The sequence below is a fragment of the Poecilia latipinna genome, unplaced genomic scaffold (genome assembly GCF_001443285.1).
Source record: "Poecilia latipinna isolate Pla-1442-1.1 unplaced genomic scaffold, P_latipinna-1.0 Scaffold1642, whole genome shotgun sequence".
Classification (NCBI taxonomy): Eukaryota; Metazoa; Chordata; class Actinopteri; order Cyprinodontiformes; family Poeciliidae; genus Poecilia; species Poecilia latipinna.
In genome coordinates this window covers 20,346-43,933 of record NW_015114258.1, presented here as the reverse complement: position 1 = coordinate 43,933, position 23,588 = coordinate 20,346, and the positions used below count along the sequence as shown (strand labels likewise).

General features: G+C 41.3%; 1 protein-coding gene across 3 annotated transcripts in view; it reads left to right on the top strand.

Annotated features, from left to right (window-relative positions):
• Window positions 1-23,588, top strand: part of pax7a (paired box 7a) — a 60,751-nt gene that overhangs the window by 30,438 nt on the left and 6,725 nt on the right. For all 3 annotated transcript variants that reach the window (XM_015059612.1, XM_015059611.1, XM_015059610.1), the window contains 2 exons: window positions 9,350-9,515; window positions 10,716-10,912. In XM_015059612.1, coding sequence (XP_014915098.1) covers window positions 9,350-9,515; window positions 10,716-10,912 — 363 coding nt within the window. The remainder of the gene's footprint in view (window positions 1-9,349; window positions 9,516-10,715; window positions 10,913-23,588) is intronic.

Sequence of the window (23,588 nt, the reverse complement as noted above, 5' to 3'; positions counted from 1 at the left end):
GTGATGCTGCCACCACCGTGTTTGGCCATTGCTCAGTATGCTGGTGTGGTGTTACAGCATTTTAAGTGAACACTCTATCTCCTGCATTGCTTTCGGCAAACTGCATTTGGGACTTCTTGCAGATTTTGCTCTCCATGCCTGGCCTGTCAGCTTTTGGACACTTGGAGATGTCCTCTTTCCATTTTAATATCATGGATTGCACAGTGCTCTATAAGATGTTCAAAGCTTGGGACTTACAACCTAACCTTACATTAAATCTTTCTCATATTTATCCCTGGCCTTTCTACTGTGTTCCTCAGTCTTATGATTATTTTTATTCATTAATGTTCTCTAAAAAATCTCTGAGGCTTTTATAGTACAGCTGTACTCATATTGGGTTTAAAAGACACACTGATTCTTCTGGTAATTTGCTACTCTGGATTTTACTTATGGGTGTCAAAGTAAGGGAGGCTGAATACAAATGCTTCCCAAATGTTTCAGACATTACCCTCCTTCCAGTTTACAAATATACTCTACTTTGTATCAGTCTATCACATAAAATCTAAATAAAATGCATCAAAATTTGTGATTCTAACCTGACAGAACGTGAAAAATCTTAAGGGGTATGAATATTTCTACAGTGCAATACATTCATCCATCATGAGCACGTTTTCCTTCTTATCATGCTACAATGTTTAATGTTGAAGCAGTTTGACAGAAACGCTTCCTTATTTCACACCCTAGACTAGGGAGGCCACTCTGACAGCCTGAACTCCCCACAATTTAGTGCAAGATTGAAGGAAGACGTGTACAGTAGAGTTACAGCAACAGCTGTTGTTCTAAAGATGGGAAGGGAGCAGAAACTAGGAGAGGAGCGAAAGGGAATGCATTCCTGATGGATTTCTCATTTCGGCCTTTGGCCAGGATCTCATCCCACCACTTTCAAGCTCGCCACTGCTTGTAAAATCCTCCACATATCACACAGAGTTCTTCATCCTCTCTGGGGACCCCATGCCCCGACAACAACATTAATCAATCAACTGCTGGAGGAAAAAAAAAAAAAAAAAAAAACTCTGGGGCACCCCTCTCCTCTTACCCCAGAGGTTCACACTCACTCTGAAACGGCCCAAACTCCTCACCGCATGCTAACTGTTCATCACACCACAAACACGCAGAGTTGGTAACTGATTCCACACATGTCACTGTCCATCTTCAAAACCCCCCAACATGCCCGGGTATCCAGTACGTCTGAGGAGAGAAGGAGCGCAGTATGTCAAGTGGTGGAGAACTAAGAGCTTCAGCTGAGATTTTAATGTAAATATTACCCTGCGTTGCCTTAAAAAGCATTCATGATATTTCTGCAGTAGTAGCAGACTTTATCAGTTTGTTTCTTATATGTTTCTTATAGCCGACACATGGAAACTAAGCAAAAGCTCTGGACGCTCAGAAGACAAGTTATCTAATTTAATGTAAATATTATATGTACAAGTGACAAATCAATTGAGAAAACTTTTGTTTTAATAAATGTGATTTAATTTATTCAGAATGTAAAGACCTTCCTAGGTGAAGGAGAAATGGCATAAAACTTGGCCAACATCAGAAAAAATGACTGGCTTTGATTTTGGTTGATCTGGATTCAGGTTTTTAAAGGAGATCCAGGATCATTCAATCTTCTAAAAGTCAAATTTTCTAAGAAACAAAGAAAATCATGTGAAATGAATGTGAGTCAAGCAACGCACATCTAGCTATTGTGTGACTAACTTTCCCTCTAGTTAAAACCGTAACATTAAATGTTTATAATGAATAATCTTTGGTCAACCAGGAATATCAGTTGTAGGGTTTGTTGTTGGATGGATGGTCTCAAAAATCTGCTTAGGATCCCAAACAGCATAAAGTAGAACATTGTTTGGGTGGTTTTAACATTTTTACTAATAAAAATGTAAAGTACAGTAAAAACTGCCTGTCTGTCACCATGACATGATGCAGCCAACACCATGTTTTACTATGAGGAGCTATGATTAGAGCATGCAATGCTTGTTTTCTGACAAACACAGTGTTGTTCATAAAAATTTAGGGTTTTTTTTATTGTTTTTTATTTCTTTCTTTTTATACCATTAGTGTAGATGTAAGGTCCATAAATCTAATTTTATGTAGAACCATATATACCAGCCTAAGGTTATATCCTCGGGCTGGTTCTGTTCTTCAGTCATCACTGAGGACTGTGACACGTCATTTAAAAGATTTCTTTCTTCCATTGACACCTGAGTGTTTATGAAACCGCAAATAATCATGGAGCAGAATGTGAGAAGTACAGGAGAAGAATGCCACTGGAGTTACTTCTGTCTCTTTGCATTTGGATAATCGACTTAAATGATGTCATGTGAAAACCTGAGGAATTTGAGCTGCGGCTGTAATTTGTTAATGCTGTTTTCCTCATAATCTAATTCTTCGAGGCTTTGAAAGTCTCAAAAGGTCAACTCAAACTTAATTTTCTGAGAAGGTTATGGAGAAAAGGGTACTGATGGCCAAAATAAATAATGCCAACAGTGGTGCCGCAGCCTGCATGCTTCAAAGAACACATTGTCAAATCACTTTGTGAAATTCCTAATAGTTTTTTCTAGCTTTTGCTCCAGAAGCATCACCGTTTTTACAAAACCGATTCTGAATTGCGGACATGCATATTCATCTCCTTTTACCGCTTTGGACAGCTGATGGTGTGAAAGACTGTTTCTGAAATGTGAGTGTACATGAGAAGATGTCCACCAGCTGGGCTGCTACATTGGTGCCCGAATGGCCTGTCAAAGGCCAGGAGACGAGACCCTCTGGCCAGAGTGCAAAGCTCCTCCAGCACAGCTGCAATGACGCATCTTCCAGATGTCATCCAGAAACTCGCTGCGGTTTGAGGCTGAGAGAGAAATTACGGGCCGGGGTCCGTGCCGGGGTCCCACACGCTCATATTTTATCCTCGGATTTGTGCGAGCTGTCATGGTTCGCTGTTATCTGTTTGTCTTTTAAGATGGCGATAATGTGGAAAGCAGTTTTTGGGTCGGGTGCAGAGGTAAACTGTGAGGCTAACACCTCTGTAAACAAGGCCGCCAGTCAAAGCAGAGCTGTAAAATTAAAGGCTGGATCATCATATGAGTGATGAGTGTTTGGCTTAGCGCTGACTCACAACGTAAACTCATAAACAGAGCTAACTGCCTGGCGTCTGCCCTCGTCTGCCATTTTAAGACCCTCTCAGCATCTATCTTGATCAGCCCCGCTGCCCCCTTTCAGACAACTTCCCGGTGCTCCTTTACCACCACAAACCGTGCAATGGTTTTATCACCCCGGCTGACAAATTGTGGGATGTGATCCATATCTCTCAGCAATTAGTTCCAGGCTGTCTCTGTAGGAGGGGACGCTGCCAAGTCTACCTTCTCTGTATCCGCCGCAGTGCGCTCTGCTACTTTCCATCTGATAACCCCTCAGTTTTAACAAGAGCAGGCAACAGAGCCATTTCACAAGAGCGTTGCTGAGTGGTGGATCAGGTGGGGAAGCATCGCGCAGGGGGAGAGATGTGCAGGCAATGGACAGCAGGTTGCTGTAAATCAGCTCTTACACATGAAGCAAATTGCATTTCCCTCCTATTTAGGCTGAAGTTTTTAAGAGACAGACGCCTGCGTCTCGACCGGAGCTCATCATCTCAGCATGCCGCTGCCGGCTCGCTTTACCAAATCTGTCACATAGGTCCTCTTTCATTACCAATAAACATCCTCCGTGTAGCTATTATAGTTAGTGGAATCTAATAAGGCATAAGCACTGCTTTTTATGAAGCATGCAAATCAATTTGGTAAAAAGTTTCTTTCTTTATCTGTGGCTTGCGCTGCTGTGAATGGGAGCGCACAGAAAAGGCCTGTAAGTAGCTGTGTGCTAGCATCTTTAGCCGGGTGTAAAATACATTTAAAGCTGATTTTAACCTCATGCAGGTGGTTTTAAGCAGGTTAGTGGAAATGTAAGGTATTCCGTGTTTATATTTCCTCATAGTTGTGCTATCAGTCAAGTTTCAGCACTGTGAAGGAAAAAAATCCCAATAGCGCCGAGTGGTAGCAACCAAACCCAACAGGCAACTGTATTCCCGCCAGTGTGGGTTTACTTCTCATAAAGGAATAAATAGGATTTGTGTAGATTGTCGGGAGGAAATTGTTGCAATGCATCAGAGTGAATGTTCTAACACTTTCCTTTTATTAGAATTTAAATGACTTTGGTACAGTGCTTCTGTACTCCTGATACTTATCAAGCTAATCCCACTCTCCTCACAAATTCACACTCCTAGCTACTTTAATTAGCATAGTGCCAGTCTGGAAGGCAAGCAGGGAGGGAATCAGAGGGGAAGAAAGAGGAAAGGGAAAGAGGAGGAGGACGTGTGAGGCATGGGTAAGGGGGGGAGTATTGCGTGGTATGAGGCAGAAGAGGATTTGGTGTGTTGTTGAAGCCAGTTGCATCACCTCTTCTGCGTTTTTATGGGTATGAAGTCAGCAGCACATTTTGTTTTGTCATTATCTGTCGGCTCCTGGTATTCATCTACCGAATGTTGCAAATTGGCTCTTGAAAGGCGTCACATATTCAAGACTTGTCTTTGGGAAAAGAATTCATGGAGGATTGTGTAAACAGGCAATTCTCAAATGTAAATGATCCTGTTTAAGAGAAGCAACACACAGTGGATTTTTTATTTTTTGGTCTCTGTGGTGCACTGTCATGGCTTTACAATGTTGGCATGAATGCCCACTATCACTGATCAGCCAGGAATTTAATCGCTCACAATCAGTTCTTTTGACTAACACTGAAAGGAAGATTAACAGAGATGAAGCAACGTGGAGTGCACCATGAACCACGGACTCAGATTTCATCACTGCATTTAATATTTCACATTCTATCAGATTGTAAGCTTAAAGTTTGCATACGCCCTGCCTTGCAAAATTATTCATATCTCTTGAACTTCAGGTTAAAACCACACAACTCCAAGAATTTTTATGTGACAGACCGACACGAACAGGTTCATATTTGTGAAGTGAAACTAAACTGTGGAACTGGAAGGAGTCCAGCTAAACCAGAGATCTCCAACACTCAGCATGTGAGCCACATGTTGTGGCTTTTAACATATAAAAAATGAGAAAGACAAAATAAAACTGCTTGTTGCACTCTTTCTAAAAAGAGATGTTATCTAACAAATCTGTTAATAGTTTTTCTTTGTTTTTCTATATTTTTTCACAGCAGACTGACAACACTGGCGAAAAATTATTGGAAATATATTTGTTTTTTCATTGAATCATTAAAAAACATAATAGGCATTTATGAACTCAATAAACTTTCTGGTTTTGATGGGTCATGTTGCGGCTGTAGATGTCAACATTACTTAGTTCTGAACTAAACTGACAAGCCTGGCAAGCAAAGAGCATTAATCAGGGAAGAAACCCAGGGAGCCATAATATCTCTGGAGGAGAAAATCATGTTCAAAGATCTGCAACAAGAGATTCAATGAAACCTTTTCAACTATTTCTGCCTCTCAAAAACATAATGGTGGAAACATCATGCTGTGGGCACATTTTCTTTTCAACACAGACCAGAAAATAAGATTTATAAGTCACTATGCATATCGATCCAATCTGACTGAGTTCTAGTGAATGAAACGTCAAGCTTGTCGTAGTAAATGCAAGCTCACATGTGTAAACACTTTTCTACACACTTTTCCTGATGCACAGCTGCAGCTCAATTGTTTTGCTTTATTCTTTGTTCTTCCTTGACTCTTGATGACGTCCCTTTAACCTAAACGGGTCTAAATAACGTTTTCCACCACAATCCAATAATACAGACCTCCCCAAACGCCCTAGATACTGGGAGACTTTATAGTCAGTGAAAATGAGACAGAAGTGTACTCTTGGTGAATTCAGGCCACGCACTCGTAGGTAAACGAGGGTAACAATGAAGAAGCTCTGCAGCTGTCTATGTTTCTGCAGAGAATTAAACCGGATTGGGGAGAGTCGAGGAGAATTTCTGTTCCAAGGTGACTTTGTGATCAGGTTCCAGAGCACACAGCCTCAAATCCTCAGCTTCGGGCTGTGTGTTGTAGTCTGTGCAAGAGTCGATGTGTGCATGTACAAGAAGACTGGGCTGGTAATGTATGCATGCTGGTGATAGGGTATGAGCACATGTGCAGCTCCACTCAAGTGCATGTTTATCCCTGTCTGTGCTAAGAGTCTTGATGACTGTTGCAGAAAGCCACTCTGTGCCTTATGGTTCCTTCTTATATTAGACTGGATGCGCTCCATGTCCTGTCTGTGCATCCTTATTTAACAGAGGTGTTAGACTAGGTCTTCACTTTTGCACCCCAAGACAAACCATTTGCAATAATGGATAATGTTTTTATTGAGTTATGTGTATAAAATTATTAGCAGCCTCAAGAAATGCTAAAAAGAAATGCTGAGGTGTGAATACTTTTCTTCATTAGGGAACCATCTTATTGCCGAATTTTATCCGGACATAAACGAGATTTAGATATGTTATGGAAAACAAAAAGTTTCTAAGTTACAGTATCAGCTAAACATAAAACACCCAAAAAGGTTAAATCTGATGACTACTTGAAGAGAAAGTCGAATGAATCATTCAAGAATGAGTATTCAGAGTAATATCACCTCGTAAAGTCTAAATATATAACAACGTTATCACTTTTCCACTTTAAAAGTGATATTAAGAGTTAAAGCACTCCAGATATTCTGGAGTGCTTTAACTCCAGAATATCTGGAGTTAAAGCACTCCAGATATTCTCTGAATATCTGGAGTGCTTTAACATGTCTAAGGCAGAGGTTTGACAAAGAAACAAGGAGGTCTTAACTCCAAAGGAGTTTACCTGTTGTCCATCACCACAACCCTAAAAAGAATAGCAAGGAAGACTCCTACTGAGACTGTTTTGCAACGTCTGTCTGGGTTCCTTACGTTGACTCAGAACTGAGGTGTAACAAGTACACGATGCAATCTTGTGAGATAAGCTGATTCGTATTTCTACCTTTTGATTCTGATCAGTGCTTATTCAGCTTTAAACAGCTCACTAGCCAAAGCCAGATCACACACAGAAGAAAAGTTTGAAAATTCATCAGGACAAATGAGTTTCTACTTAAAACAAATCATATTGGTTAACCTTCAAAGAAGAAACAAGTCCAGACTCTAGATATTATATGTTTCAGTATGGAGAGGCATCTAGCTCAAGGGCTAAGAGAGAATATGAGTTTGCATTCAAAATGTAAAACTCTGCATGTTGTGCCTGATCATGAATTTGTTATAGATCATTCCAAAAGCTTACTGTAATATAAGGCACTCCAATGACTGCGATGCCATCTATTGACATACATCTAAATGAACATCTACTTCATCAGATAACTTCATAAACAATGCATGTCTTGATGTTCCCAACATCTTCTGCATCTTCTGTGGATTAAAAATTATCTATTAATTTAAAATCATAGTAGGCACATTCTTCTAGTTTTGGTCAGAGAGTGAAATGTGTGCAAAAAATCAGACTGGGTCCAAATTTTCCTATATATATATATATATATATATATATATATATATATATATATATTTTTTGTTTTTTGTTTTTTTTTTTGTTTTTTTTTTTTGTTTAGTGAAAAAAAAGACTCAAACCAAATGTAGATAAAGAAGAAGGAAGTAAAAGTTTATTTTAGCGGGATATCAAAACAAACACAACATATGGCAGAATAAATCTTTTAAAGCCGAAACTGAAAATGAAAACGCTGAGTTAAGGAAAGCAGTAAAAGTGAAAAGTAACTTTAACATTCAGGTGTTTTTGTGTCCGCCATGATGAAGCACCGGCTTCCTGAGCTTGGATGACAAAAGAAGGAAGGAAGTTAAAGTGAGCATGAAAGAAGAAGTGTTGTGAGTGGATGAGGTCGAAGGTGAAGTGGCACTGCCGGGTGGGGTGATCGGGAGTGTGTGGAGGGAAGGGGGTGCGCCTCCCTCAACCCCGACCCCCAACCACGCGCCCCCTCCCTCCCTTGAGCCAGGCAGCTGTTTGTCTGGCCCAGTTGGTGCTCAGTTCAAACCTCAGAGCACGCTCCACTACATCCCAATAGGAAAAATTTCCCCGAGCTACACCTCGCATTTGTTTTGTAATAGCCGACTGAAGAGATTCAGACTCGGCCTTTAGAAGCAGTCGTGCTTTAGATAAAGATTTCCTGTTGGTTTTCCACTTGCACACCCCGAGATTTGTCCTTCTCTGAAAAGCTGACACAGTCGCTGCCTGTTGTATCTTATTTCCTCCCTTGCAAACTGAGCTAAGAGCAAAAAAGTCTTTGTGGAAGAAACAACTGCGTAGAAAAAGAACCACATTCGAATTAAGATCTCTGCAAGGCTGAGATCCCTTGTAGGCCCATACGAGTTTATATGTATGTTTGTGCACACAAAAAAGAGGCGGGCCCTCAAAATGCAGAGTACGTCTCTGTGTAAGTCGCCTTGAAAGTGTCCCTCTTTAAGACCTGTTTAAAAGGGACGCCCCCTCTTTGTGTCCACTGTTCTCGCTGGCGTACGGAGGGCCTTTTGTCCCCCTCTTTCATGTGCTCTCACAATAGCGCTGGCCGTTTGAAACACAACAGTAGATGAACTGCGCTGACAGTGTATTAAACTCTGATGAATTGCCTGTGCGAGGCATAGATCAATGTCCTTCAACCCCAAGCACACAGCGAAGCCCGGGCCTTGTCTCGGCTAAATGGAACAGGTTGCTGGCTCTTTTCAGAAGGCGCCTGATTATATTCATGTTTTGTTGAAGCAGAAGCCTTTTTAAAATGTGTAAATCTTTGCCGGTCTAAAGACTCCCTATTTTCTTCCCCTTCCATTCAGAGAAGTGACATGGTAATGCTGCTCATTTTGCTGCCTTTCTACTTGAAAAACATTTGTTTTTTACTCCTAAAATATACCTTGCAACTAAACAAAAATATGCCTTGCAGTTATATCCTGGAAAACATCATCATTTACCAAAATGTCTTTTAGCTTTTCAAGCTTACTAGAGGGGTGTGATGCAGACTAATGGCCTGCCTCTGACCTTTCGGTGACTTCTTCCCTCTGAAGGAAGCTTAGAGCTGCCTGTTTACACAGATCACAACCACTTAAGAACAACAAATATAGGCCACTGAGTTCCCAAGAAGGGCTGCAGATCGTCAGCTAACAGCAGCAGCGCTACTGTTCTCACCAGATTAATCACAGGTGGCAGACACTAGCTAACACACACTATTTAAAAAAACAAAAAGCAAAAAAAGGACTCCAGCTAAAGAGAAACTGAAGCTTCTTTTTGAAATTATGTCTTTTTTAATCCAACTTGCAGGTGTGGTTTAGCAACAGACGGGCTCGGTGGCGCAAGCAGGCCGGCGCCAATCAGCTAGCAGCCTTCAACCACCTGCTTCCCGGCGGATTCCCGCCCACGGGGATGCCGACTTTACCCACCTACCAGCTGCCGGAGACCAGCTACCCCAGCACCACGCTATCACAGGGTAAATCTGACGCAGCCCAACATCCAAAACATACAGAATGCTCTGTCCGGTGGCTGTAACTCAATTTTGCTAAATATTGCATTAGTCCTATTTATTCGTGGTATGCCATCCATTTTTCATGTACATGTTAATAAAGTTGCATGAATCATGTGCTGCATATAAGAAGCATGCAGCAGCTTGTTATCTTTCTAATCACATCTTTGTCACAGTGAGAAAGAGACAAGCCTTACATTACAAGCAGGGGTCACACAGAAGCTTTACACTTTTTACTAAAAATGTGCTTTCTGAAGATGGTTCAGGGAACGCCTGGCAGAGGCTTTCATACCAACAGGATTTAATGTATTTTATTAGGATTTTATGTGATTTACCAACACAAATTAAATGGAAATGGCTTGTATTTGTGTAGCACTTTATTGGGCTCCAAAGCGCTTCACACTACGGTCAGTGATTCACGCACAAATTCACACACTGATGGTGGGAAGCTACATTATGGCTGCCCTGGAAAAAATGACGATTAGTACCACCAAATCTGCTGACCGCCACTAACAAACCACCAAAGTAGCAGATAATTGTGAAGAGGAAGGAAACAGATATGTCGTTTTTAAAATATTTTGCAAATAGAAAAATGAAATGTATTTTGATTTAGCCTTTGTGGGTTCTCTTCGTGGAATCATCTTTAGCTACAATTAAAACTGGAAGTTTTGTGTCTTGCTAAATAACAGCAGCTCAAATCAGTCAGACTGGATAGAGCGTCTCTAAGCAGCACTTTTAAAGTCTTGCCACAGTTTCTCAATTGTATTCATGTCTGGACTTTGACTAGGACTTCCTAGCATTTTATATAAACTGTTCCCATTGTAGCTCATTATTCTGGTCAGTGTCCTGCATAGGCAGCATCAAAGAGGCTTACGTCCAGAGTTGTCCTGTGTTAAGCTCCATTCACCATATTGTTTGCCATCGCGTTTCAGGGTGGAGATAGTTTTTGTTTTGGTTCTACCTGACCAGATAACCTTCTTCTAGACGTTTGCCATGTGTCCTGCATGACTTGTGGCACATTTTAAGCATGACTTGTCAGAGTTTTGTTGTCAACAATCACTCTGTTTCAAATCCGCTCTACACTTCAATTGGAGCCTTTTGTCGTAAACATTCCTGTTGTTGCGGTGCAGAATGAAAATGTTGTGTTATGTTCTTTGTTTGTGTCAGAGGGCAGCAGCACATTGCACAGACCACAGCCTCTGCCGCCGTCTTCCATGCACCAGGGTGGTCTGAGCGCCGACAGCAGCTCCGCGTACGGCCTGTCGTCCAATCGACACAGCTTCTCCAGCTACTCCGATACGTTCATGAGTCCCTCCGCCTCCAGCAACCACATGAACCCTGTTGGCAACGGGCTCTCCCCACAGGTCAGACCCAGCAGCCCTATACGGCCTCGTGCCACGTCTTCTTCTCTCATAGGTGTTGATAACGTTCTTCATTCCACGGCTTTCCTCCTCCTCCTCCTCCTCCTCTCTCAGCTAAGGATATGTAATTGCGTTTTTTTTTTTTTTTTCCACTGAAATTAAGATTCAGAAACAGCATGTTCAGCGAAAATAACTGCCAGTGTGGGCTTTTATGTTCGCCTTTCCAAAGCCCTGGATTTATTTTAGCTACTCCAAATTGCTACATTTGTAAAACAATTGGATTAACATCAACAAATTAAAATTCATCTTGATAGCAACCAGAAGTGCTCAAGCTGCTCCAAACAGCGGTTTTCTACTTTCCTGGGACATCTAAATCCTGCACCGCGCAGAGAGAGCACATGCAGATGAAATAATTAGCTAAAGCTTATAAATGTGGACCCATAATCTTCTTCACGTAATTGTCTGCAGCTCGAAGACTCCAGTGCCTTGTGTGATTTTTATTTTTTTTATTTTTTTCGCTTGTGTCTTGTGCTGCATGATTTTCAGGCATCTTTATATGCAGAGTGCACCTAAATTTAACTCTGTCCACTTCTTGGACCTTAAAGTAAAGATTTAAGTGTGTTGTTTTCTGAAAAGGATTTGGTTGTTAACATCTTTTAGACACTTCCATTAATGAGCGTTTAAATGCGACTGTCTCTTGTAAGGGTTGAGCTTTAAGTAGCACAGAATGAAAAATGATTTGTATTGATGCAAATCGTGTGTACGGAGTGAATTATACACAATTACCCATCAATACTGGCCAGTCTTGCCCACCCTCACCAACAAGATGTGGTTAACAGGCAGAAAATAAGATTGAAATGGTGTGTAAAGAGTTGAAAATGAATTTCAATGCTGCATTTGTCCACAATTACCCCGTCGTTCACACATGTTTTATTGGGGAGTTGTTTTTTTTTCTCCTTCCTTCAAATATTTCTCAAAGCAGATTGGAAACATTCTTGGTATTACCCTCTTTCTTCAGAGAAGAAAGAATTAAGGATTTTGTGACAAAAAAGAGATTTTCTCTCCTGCTGGAGCGACGGAGGATAACATGGAGGCTCACAGCGTGTTTGATTGTTAATCGTGGCACAGGGGTTTTAACTGCTAATGCTCTCACTGCAAACCTGCAGAAAAACACCAGGAACACGGAGCCCTTTTTTTTATTATTATTATTATTAATGGGTCTCTCTAATGCTGGCATGGGGTGCACTGTCGCTTTCCTCTCCCTCCCGTCAGAGCGGTTGAAGAATGTGTTGGGATATTAAACATTTCCTGTCACAGTGGGGATTAGGACGTGAGCATTTGGGCAGCTGTGGAGTGCGGATTTTCCGTTTTCAATTACTCAATCAGAAGTGATTGATAGAAACACCAACTGTCACGCACTTTATCTGTGTGTGTGTTTTTTTTTTTTTTTTTTTTTTTTTTTTTTTTCTGGAAGGTTTTTTAAATATTTCAAAGTTAAAGTGTTGATTTTCCCCCCCCCCCACACACACACACACACATTTTCCTGCATGATGTTTGTGCTGCACTGAGGTGAAATGATTTGAATGCATCCAGATTGCTGTGTGGCATTCCTATCAGTGTCCCAGCGTGGAGGTGGATGCTCCCGCTGATAGAAAATCAGAGTTCGCTCACTGGTGCAGCTTCCTGCTGTGCTGGGCAGACCTCCTCTCTCCACAAAGCAAAACACTGAAAACCCAAACAATAAACCCAATAAAAAGGTTGACTGTATGCCCTTTTTTCCTCTTACATTTAACCTAATGCCAATCATAAAGCAGAAGTAGCTACATTTTTATTGTAAACCCTTTTATTTTTTCTCCTTTTGTGTATTGGGGTAGGGGGGGGGGAGTGGAAATGAGAAACTGATATTGTAAGTTGCAGACGAAGTCTGTTTGCAGGAGATATGCTTGTGCATTGGTATGTGCAGGCCATTCCTTCAAGTGTCTGGCACTGATGGCCTTGCAGTTGCTGTAAAGATTGACAAAAATTCTGTGATTCGAAGTAAATGGGCTGCGGTCGCGAGGTGCCAAATCTGTAATGGAATCCTGCAGCGATCGGCAGTCCTGACAGGAGCCCGCGTCCATCCCAATTCCATGACCCTTCCCGACAGCACACATTTTTGCCCATTACAGGCGGTGGGAGAAAAGCTATCCACACTCCATACCGGCCACTGTCATTGTGGGGTATACAACATGTTTGGCTGGTTGAGGGCGGGGCGGGGGTCGCGGGCGGGGGTCGGAGCGGTGGTAGTATATTAAAGGATCGTGAGAGCAAAGCTGTGCCTGGCTGGGCGAAAGGTATGAAACCAGAAGTGTGTTTTGTTGTTGGTCTTGTTTCATTTAGCGGCTCAGCAGGTGTTGGGGAAAAGGAGAAAGCAGGGGCATGAAGGACGGGCATCCCTGTATTTTTCAGCCATGCTCAGCTGAACACAAAGGTCAGAGACTATGTGCCCTCTGTGATTGACACTATGAAGCTTTGATTTATTTACAAAAGAGAAAAAAAGAAGAAGCTGAAATTGAACAGTCTTTACTCCTTTTGGAAAAAAAACAATTGTCAAATTGTTGTTGCCTTAGCATCTAAAAATAAATTACTGCATGATAGGAACACATGATAAAAAAGGAAAAAATGTTGAAACATACAGAGAAATTGGTGGGTGTTTGGAATCGAACGATTTTCATCTTTAATGGAGACAGACTTGTTTGAAACTGAAAATCAAGTATTTTATTCCAATCACTTTACTGTCCTGTTGATGACAACAAACTTCAAACCAGGAAAAAGACTCAGATCCTTCTACGACGGAAATATTTTGTACAGAGACGTGCCAGGCTGCTTATAATCTTAAAAAGCCCAATACTTTCTGTGACTGAAATGCTAGATTAGAAAACGTTGGCAATCTTTTGGAAATCTCACTGTCCAACTTTACAGAGAACACAAACAGTTTCCATATTGTGATGCTAACATGCTAATAATGCTAATCATGCTAAGCGCTAATACATGATGTAAAGGACCGTTTCAGATGTATCCCCTGTTATCCTTTCATTGTCCTGTGAAGTTGTGGTGGTATTTGTATATTTTTAAGTGCGTAAAAAATTCATATGCAAAAACACTCAGTTACCTCACAACCAAAACTGCAAAGGTAGAAAGTGACCAGTAGACAACCTATAATTCACTTAAGTTCAGTTTTATTTCTACAGATCTCTCCCTCCCAGAATCTGGTGGATTTTTTTTTTTTTTTTGTAATGGTATTTTTAAGTGATGCAAGGGAAGAAAGCTTTGTACATTTTTTGAAAATATACGTTTAGTGTTACACCGAGCATTTTGTTGTTAAGATTATTAAGGCTTCAATTAATGCTGAAATCAGAACTGATAAAAATGTTCAGACACAACCGCTGAGTAGAAATTGGCCACAACATCTCTGATCTGTCCACCTGTAAAGAAAAACAACTGCAAGAAGAGCTGGTAGCATCACTCCAAGACATGTGTACAACATGCAGGAGCCACAAAAACCAGACGTCAGTGGCAGAATGAAAAGCTCATGCCATGGAAGGCTGTTCACGGCTATCCTCTCTCCCTGTAAAGAGGCATGATGGAGCAAGAGAGAAGCTGCTAACTCGATAGGTACGGTGGATATTCCGATAAAGGAAGTTCACAAAGTTTTATGAGAAACTTTTCTTTCCTGTTTTGCAGTTTTGTGAAACTGTTGTGTGTTTTGGAATGACAAGGATGTGTATGTGTGTGAGGAGGGCCTTTGGGCTGTGTGAGTGGGCCGGGCCTACACACACACACACACACACACATGCGCGCACACACGCACACACACGCACACACGTACACGGGATCAGAGGCAGAGCGGCTCTCACCCCTGCCTCCCTTTGATCTGTGTCCCCAGGCCTGCCTGCCCGCGCGGCGCTGCACCGTACCACGCACGCTGACACCATGCTCACCAGCGACTCCCCACAACTGTCTGAGCGAGATAAGCCAGGGGAGACTCCAAACTGTGCTGCAGCTCTTCCATTAGCTAGTGCAGGCGCTTCTTTTTAAAAATGGGATGAATTATTTTTAAGAAGCTAGCTCTGCTGTTGAAAAAAAAAAAAAATGGAGAGTGGGGGGGGTGAATGTACAGAACAATCCGGGGCTCTGGCTTCATTCCGCCTCCCTCCCTGACTTCTAACAAGACATCCTGCACCTGAATACCAATGAGAGGGGGAGATTCATGTAGTCCCCCACATTATTAAAACTTGGGCATTAAGCCTCTCACCGGGCACTGTGTCAGCTGGCAGCCTCCACTGACAACAAATCAAAGGGGATGAGCACATAGCCTGCATTCACAGCTCAGCCACTCGCGGAGCAAGTGGGGGAATACATACTGGTTAATTAGAACTCCCATTAAAACAAATACTGTTTCAATTTGGCAAGTATAAAAAAAGATGTAAGAGGCTTTAAAAAAAAACAGACCTGCTGTCGGCAGTTGCCAAGAAAATCCAGGGGCTGCAAATCATATCCACTGGCTATACTGTTTCTGAACAGATTATTAGTGTTTTTTAGCTGCCGTTTCGCAACACTTTCGAACTCTGGGGAAATATTTCCACCACATGTTCCTTTTTCATGAAGCGCGGCTCTGTTGCACGGTTGGTTCGCGTTTGCCCCTTGCAAGTTGTTGATTGATAATTTCGCTTCTCACCACTAAAGCTTTCATTGTGGTTCTTCTGTAGTAGCGCTGCTGCACCTGAGCCATTTGTTGCTCCACCTTTTGAGTCTCAGGAGCAGCCCGAGCGCTGCCATTTTCATGTTCATTCCAAAATATTTCTACTTGGCGCCTGGTGCATTCATAATCTATTTTTCTCACCTACCAACCTTGCTTCCCCTCCACTTGGCGTTCTGTCATCCAGCTATGCCTTCCTTGCCAATGGTGCGCCGCGTTCCCTCCTCTCCTCTCCCCGCCTTCCTCTCCTTGCTCTCCAGCTCTCTCCCCTGGAGAGGCAGCTCTTCTCCCCGCGCCCAGATGAAAGGCTACGGCGGACAATAAAAATGCTATTTAAATGCAAGGGTGTTTGTGTGCGGGTGAGAGATATTTCCCGCTGAAAGTGAGCTGCTGCATCCTGATAAATAGTAAATATAAGGGAATGTGATTTACATTTATCTTGCAGAGGCAGCCAATATGAATTTCAGTAAATCCTGGAAGATGGGGATTTAAGGAGGAAAATGACTGAGGCTGATTCACATGCGGTGTGTCCCACGCAGCTGAGATGCCTATGAGGTGGAGAGTGCCACTGCTTTTATTAAAGTAGAGACGCACACAGACGCCGATCGTATCTGGAAACACTTATTACACACAGGGATACACAGTGGAGATATCCAGCCCTTACACACTCTGCATAATAATAGTAAGAAGAGATGCACCGATCAGACTTCTCCTGGCCGATATCTGTTCCCATTTTTCTCTGAGGTCTGTCTTTCAATTTGAACCCATTTGGATTTTTTTCTTCTTCTAAGAATAACGCATAAAAGAAAAACTGTCTTACATGTTCCTTAAAATAGCTCATAGTTTTGAATCCAACAGAAAATAAGGGAATTATGAGGTTATATAAAATTTATGTAGCAAAGCATTTGCCCCTGAACTTTCTCTGATTTAAAGAGAAATAAAAGTGAAATAAATGTTGCTGTTGAAGGCATTTAAGATGAAAAACGGAAATAGTTCTTAGTTTTGATTCATTTATTGAATATTAAAAATAATCAGAGGTATATTTAAAGCTTTTGCCTTTCGTATTTCCAGCTTTTGATCGACTGTGATCTGCCATGTTTGATTTTAACTTATTTTAATTTATCCTCTTTATAAACCGTCAACCATATTAAAAGAGAGAAATAAGATCCATTATTGTTTTGATGCAGCCTTGGAATGGAAAAAAAAAAAAAAAACTTTTCTAAATGCATCCACAGACCTTTTCTGGCTGCAAATTGTTTCCGGTTTTCTCTATTCAGCCGATTCCGATTTCACCAATTTCAGTTTGTTATTCTAACCAATGTGATGCATTAAAGAAACAAATGTTGCACGTTCTTTCTCAGCTATTGTAATTTGACTCGAAAATATTATTAAAATTAGTACCATATCTGGCTTCCTACATGCAAAGTGATGTTTATTAAATGACATAAAAAAAAATGCTTCAGTTTGTAAGTGGTTGGTCGATGATCTTGGTTTTGAAGCTTTTTATTAGTAAGAAAGAAAAAATGTACCGATCAGGGTTTTTCCTAGTCGATACCAATTTCTGGTTTACTTTAAAGTCAGACATTTCCATCCATTTTTATTCCTAAGGACCAAAAGCACATAAAAGAGATTATATTTATACGACAAGTTCTTGGATATTGGCAGCATTTGAGTCCAACAGAAAATGAAGGAACTACAACATTATCATTTATTACCCCAAACATCTGCCGTAACTATTTTATAATGTTACAAACTCAAAAAAAAGCTATTTCTGGTAGACAGAAATTGGTGGGAGTTCTTACTATTGATATAAAAAATCTGATTTTCTTTTTCCTATTTCTAGTCGATTGACCTATGCATCTCTAATAACAACAATAATAACAATAATGATGATGATGATAATGGAGGGAAACTGTTGAGTGATTGGGCTCGGGGTGCAGGGGGGTTCTGGGGCAGCTGGGTAGGAACCTGCGCTGAACAGCCAACGTTTGGGATGTTGTCCGGCTGCATGCGGTTCCTGTTAGTTCCAGATGCCACTCTGACAGGTGCATAGCTGTGATTAATAGTCTCCGACTTCTTCTCTCAGCCATTCTGTCGCTTCTCCCCTTCTGTCTCTGTCCCTCACCGGTTCGTCTCTGCGCTTTCAGCGCAGGAATAAGAAATAAGAACTAAACAAGCCCAGGAGCGTCGTTGTTGACATTGAGCTTCATTTGAATTGTCTCTCTTCGTCTCCCCTTCCTGACAGTAAGATGAGAAAACATGGAGGTTGGAGGGTCCTCAGCTGGTTGTCTCATGCAGCAGCTTTCCCCTTTCAGTCTCCAGCTGAGAGCTATTTCACTATTTATTTACATGTAATTATGGCTATGAGGTGCAGATATTAACACTGTCAAGAACAATTTGACCTGACATTTTTCACTAGACCTGGCCCCTGCTGTTTTCAGCAAACAACCTCCTCTGCTCCTGCTCCTCCTCCCTCACTCCCTCAGTCTGCCTCGTCTTCCTGCTGGAGCTCCTCTCTCTCTCTCTCTCTCTTTCTCTCCTTCTCTCTTTGCGCGCACACACTGGCCCCGCTTCGCTGAAACCACTCTCCTGGAATCAGAAAATTTGCCGTTTAATTTAGAAAGAGGCGTCGGAGCGAGGTGCTGAAGAGTCGGAGTCTGCATGTGTGTGCAGAGAGAGGGAGAGGAGGAGGGAGGAGGGGCGTCTCTTGTTCCCAATGGCTGAATCCATCCCATAGTTACTCAAGCATATCACTAGCAGAGAATAGAGGATTGCTCCCCACACGTTCTCCAATTGCAGTCCAATAGACGGCATATTAACCTCTGGTTAGCGCGGGGCCGGGTTTATGGCTCAGACTGGGGGACGTTTAGGAGGGAGGGGGCGCCGTCCTGCAGCTCCAACAGCTGGGCTTTCTTCAACAATGAGGCGAACATGACCAAACGTGGACTCGAGCGGATTCAGCTTGATAGTAATTTGCAAAGAAGAGACGAGAGGAAGTGCGGACAGGCCTAACATAAATATGAATTATGTTTCATTTCCACTCATTTAGGCGTCTTTTGTGTTGCATAAACAGCTCAGATAGAAGAGACGGAGGCGCGGAGTGGATAACACGTTGTGAGGAGTGACAGCTTGTTTCAGTGCCTGCTAATCGTCCTCATCTGTGCCTGACTTGTCAATGCCCAGATTCTGTCACTGCCAATCAGCCACTTAATTGAACACAATTAGCACCCTCTCCCCTCCGGTCTCTACCCCTCTGCCCCCCATATGCAATACATTCTTCAAAGCCCTATTTCTCTCCCTCCAGCACCACATCCTCCACCCTTCCTCCCGCTCTACCTCTTCGTCCTGCGCTGCAGCCGTTTGAGGACACTTTTCAGTTTTTATTAATGTGCCGCGGCCAATTAACGCAGTGGCACGCAGGCCGGGTCCCGTCATCTGCTGCCTGCCACCGGCCCGGCTATCTGCTGCAGCCCCCTTTAGCCGCCCCCTCGCACCACCTCCAGCCGTGACCAAAACGCTTTAATTCAATTTATGCAATCACTGTTATTTTTAAATAGTCATTTTGTCTGCTCAGATGAGGGGCCTTACTGCCCGCTGGGCCGGCCCTCTCATGTGAGGGATGAAGTGGGGGAAGGGCGGTGGGCTGCTGCCAGAGACTTACTTACTTTTAGGGAAAAACATAAGTAAGGAACTGAAGATTTTTGATAAAGTTGATGTCTGTTGGTCCTGGAGGCTGGGAGAGGGCCTAGACCAAAACACACTTCTCCTCTATACTGTAGAGTGGTTTATCTTGACCTCAACAACTTCATTTCTTACCATCTTCTTCCTCTGCCTGCTTTCTGTCTGCTGCAATTAAATACCCCTAATGCCAGAAAACAAATCTTAAAAAAAACAACTGTTTCCAAATTGTCAAGCAGTTTTTATGCAAAAATTTAAATTGTTTTTATGAATGCTTGACGCTTTGTCATGTTTGCAAGGAGCAACCAACTAGCTTCATGCATGTAACTCTATCTATCTATCTATCTATCTATCTATCTATCTATCTATCTATCTATCTATCTATCTATCTATCTATCTATCTATCTATCTATCTATCTATCTATGACTAACTACACCTTCTTGCTGCAATATTTTAAACAATTCTAATAGCAATGAAAAATACCAAAGTGTATTTATAGTATTTTTAGTATTTTAATGCTAATTTAAGATGTAACCACTGAGAACAGTTGATTTACAAACAGCTATCAGCTCTCCAGAGAGCGTCTACTGCAGTGAGGCTCCATCCAGTTGACTGAATGTCTTATTGGCAGGCAGTGTGCTGTCCTGACAACTGCGAAAAGAAAAAATCTACACAAATGTACTCCTTCAGTGTACACAATATTATTACTGCATACGCTGATATTCTGATGATGCTACACGGTGAAACTCTTATTTAGAGGTCCAGGTATTTTGAAGAATGTGGCGTTCTGAAAACCTAAGAAAAACCCTGAAAATGAAAAATGTTCTATTTTTGTATGAGATGTTTAACAAATGTCATTTTTATTAATGACTGGATTAGATGTCAGTTTACTGACTTTTAACTGAAGCCTAATCTAGTCCTATAGAGTCATTTTGCTTTGCCAGAGTCATGTTTGTAACTGGAACAACTTTGGGTGTTTTATTATTTCTTCACCAATAAGAGCAGCTTCAGTAAACATTCTGCAGACCATTGGTCCTGCATTGACTAACTGAGCATCAGCTGATGTATTAAATCAATTGATTTTTGGTATGTATATGCCTGAACTATAAAGTCTATAAAAAATATTCCGTCCTTCAGTTCAATCAAGCTTGGTTTTTTTCTACAACTTCAACAGAGTGTGCTGGATTTGCTGTTAAAATATATGAAGAAAAAATGAGAACTACTGATATTCAAGAAGTATCTAGTTTTAAAAACGGCTGCCCATCCCAAATATATAAATATATGTAGTGCATGAACAATTCTGAAGTGTCCCATTAGGATTTTTTTTTTTTTTTTAATCGTTTGAAATGTATTATAATGTGTGCATTTTGGCTTTTTCCAAAGTCATCCACTTCCCAGGAACTGTAAGTGCTTCTGTGTCACTTCTGGGTCACATAATTAAACACTTTTCTCTTCCTGTAATCACACCCTCAGGACTGGCCTTCAAATATTGATCTCAAATTCAGTGTCATCCGTGTGGATCTTTAATCGCTCCCCGCTGCTGAGCGGGTATCAGCCGGGCAGATCTGCTAAGGTGCACAATGCTGTTCTGCAGCACTCAGATAACTTGCAGACATTTGGAGTGCTCGTGTTTTTTTCCAGCCCGTCTGCCCCGGTGACCTGCGCCTAACTTAAAGGTACATCTCGGGGGCATTTTGATTTGCGCAGAGCGGGGAGGTATCGGTGACAGAGGAACTAATCCAGTATTGCACAGATTAAGAGTATTTGTGGAAGTGGGGTGTGTTGGCGCTGGGGATGGAACAGAAGGGGTTCCTATCAGCTCTCCAGGCAGGCTGGCCCTCAGGCCAACACAGTCCTACAGGAGTCTTTGTACTTCCCAAAGCCTCCACTTTCCTCTCACTCACTTTCTCTTCTGTCTTCTCTCTGTATTTGGCTATCAGGTTCTCAGCTCTCCGTTTTCTGTCAATGTATTGGTGAATTCATGCTGTTTTAATCCAGGTTAAAACCGCCTTCTTATTAAGACCAGGTGCATGTGTGGAGGTTCTGATATGCATTTCTGACAGTTTTAGGAGCATTCAATCAAATTATTATTTTCTATACTACAACTCCTTTGAAAAAGAAAAACTTTTAAAGTGAAATAACACCAACAAAAAATCCATAATTCAAAAAAAAAAAAAAAAAGGAAATCTTGTCTAGCAGCTGTTTTAATTTTTTGTGTACAGCCACTTTGCTCTGTATCACATTGTTTTCTTCTTGCACAAACACCAACAAAGAAAAACTAATCAAACATTCACGCAAACAACAAAAAAAAAAATGTAATTTGTCTGCTAAAGAAATTAGTTAGCTGTGAAAAGGGCCCCTTTTTGTCTCAAGTCTGCTATTTATTTATCTGAAAGGATGCACATTGTATCAATTTACACTTCCCCATTTAGTTTGCCACAGGCCGCAGGGCTCAGAAGTTGAGAGAATTAATTACTTTTTTATTATTATTTATAAAGTAATCTATCTGTAGAGAGTGAGAGGGGGGAAAAAAAAGAAAAGCGAAACGGTGTGGGTGAGGAGGGAAGGGGCTGTGTGTCTTTGTGAGTGTGATTGTGTGAGAGAGAGACAGGGAACGCCCTGGAGCATTGTCCTTTAAACTGGGTCCTGGCTCACATTATCTCCCAAACCAGCACTCACACAACGTCGCACAACAAACGAACTGCAGGCTGCGTATGAGGACGCTGCATATGCAGGCGGTGGGTGGAGGAGAGGAGGAGGAAGAGGAAGAAGAGGAGGAGGAAGGAGGGAGACATGAAGGAAGAAAACTCTGCTATGTATGAGAGTGTTCGGTTTCTTACAAACAGCTTTTTGTTCATTTCATATGTGTGCATCACTCACCATTTATAGCATAAACATTAAAAAGTCTAGAAAAGTATTAAATTTGATTTTATCAACATCCAAGCCTGAAAAAAAAAACTATATTTTACATGTATAGCCTTTGAAAATCATACATTTATAACATATTCCCATATCTAAAAGATAATTTAAAATAAATTATAATTTGCTTGATGTTTATTTATCTTTGTTTTGAGATATCAGTAAGTTTACGCCTAAATGCATAATCATTTAAAAAGCAAAACAAGCAGTCTCAGTGCTGCTTGGTTGGGTTGTTAGGTTTAGATGCCAAACAAAGCTTGGAGACACAGATGGTGTCCTCTACTTGTACTCAGAAGTTCTCCAAAGTTCCCATTTGGAAACACTATGAAAACTTCCCCTGAACTTGTGAAATTCAGACTAAAAGAGTTGGAGCCTCTCTGAGTTCAACATAAACATTTAAAACAGCATGATATTCATGATCTAAACTGTTTAGATCATGAACAGTTGACACTTTGTATCTAATTAAACCAGAGGTGACGATGCTTCTGAACAACCTCTATTTGTGGACGTGTTTATTTTGTGCTGTAACCCAAAAATGGAGAAGAATACATTGCTACTATCCTGCGTTGCAGTTAGCAGCAGAGCAAATGCAAGCTGCTCTACAACTTGCAAGGAGAACTCATCCCAACCTCAGACATCAAGACAGGAAACAAATCAACAAAGTAATATTTTTTATATATATTTAAAGCAAAAAGATAAATAAATAAAGTGTTTTAAAAAAAAATTCTGCATGTCCACACTCACCTGTAGCAGTACAGTACAGCCCATCACTCATATTAACGGTGTTTTAAAATGACACTGTGTGTGAAGAAGGCGACTGGAGACTACTTTAAAAATGTATCAGCAGATGATTAGACTCCCTGTGTAGCGTCGAAGAGCACACAACAGTGAGAAGGTGCAATTCATGGTAGCAAGGAATGAGCATTTTCATTCAGATTTTGTGTGTTAACAGTTATTACGCTGTGATGTTTACCCAAGGTTATCACGCCGAGACGATCTCAAACCCATCTTTGTTTATTCAGAATGTTTTAAAAAAAAACTGTTGGAAAATCTTGAAATTTGAATCAGGAAAAATTATAAAATGTCGAAAACTCATTGGAGTCTTATTCACTAGGATTTAACATCAGTGCTCTGAGCACTAATGGAAATATGTTCACCATCATTTAGTATCTGTAAAAGTTCGATGTTGCAGGTAAAAATAAAAACATGCATCGAGATGAAAACTGTTTTTATGAGCCGAAGCCCTCTCTGACTAAACTTGCACATTTCAAAGACGAGCGCGGATGTAATTAAAGACGACAGCTGTAGGTCTGACTGCAGCCTGAATCCTGACAGTCAGCTTC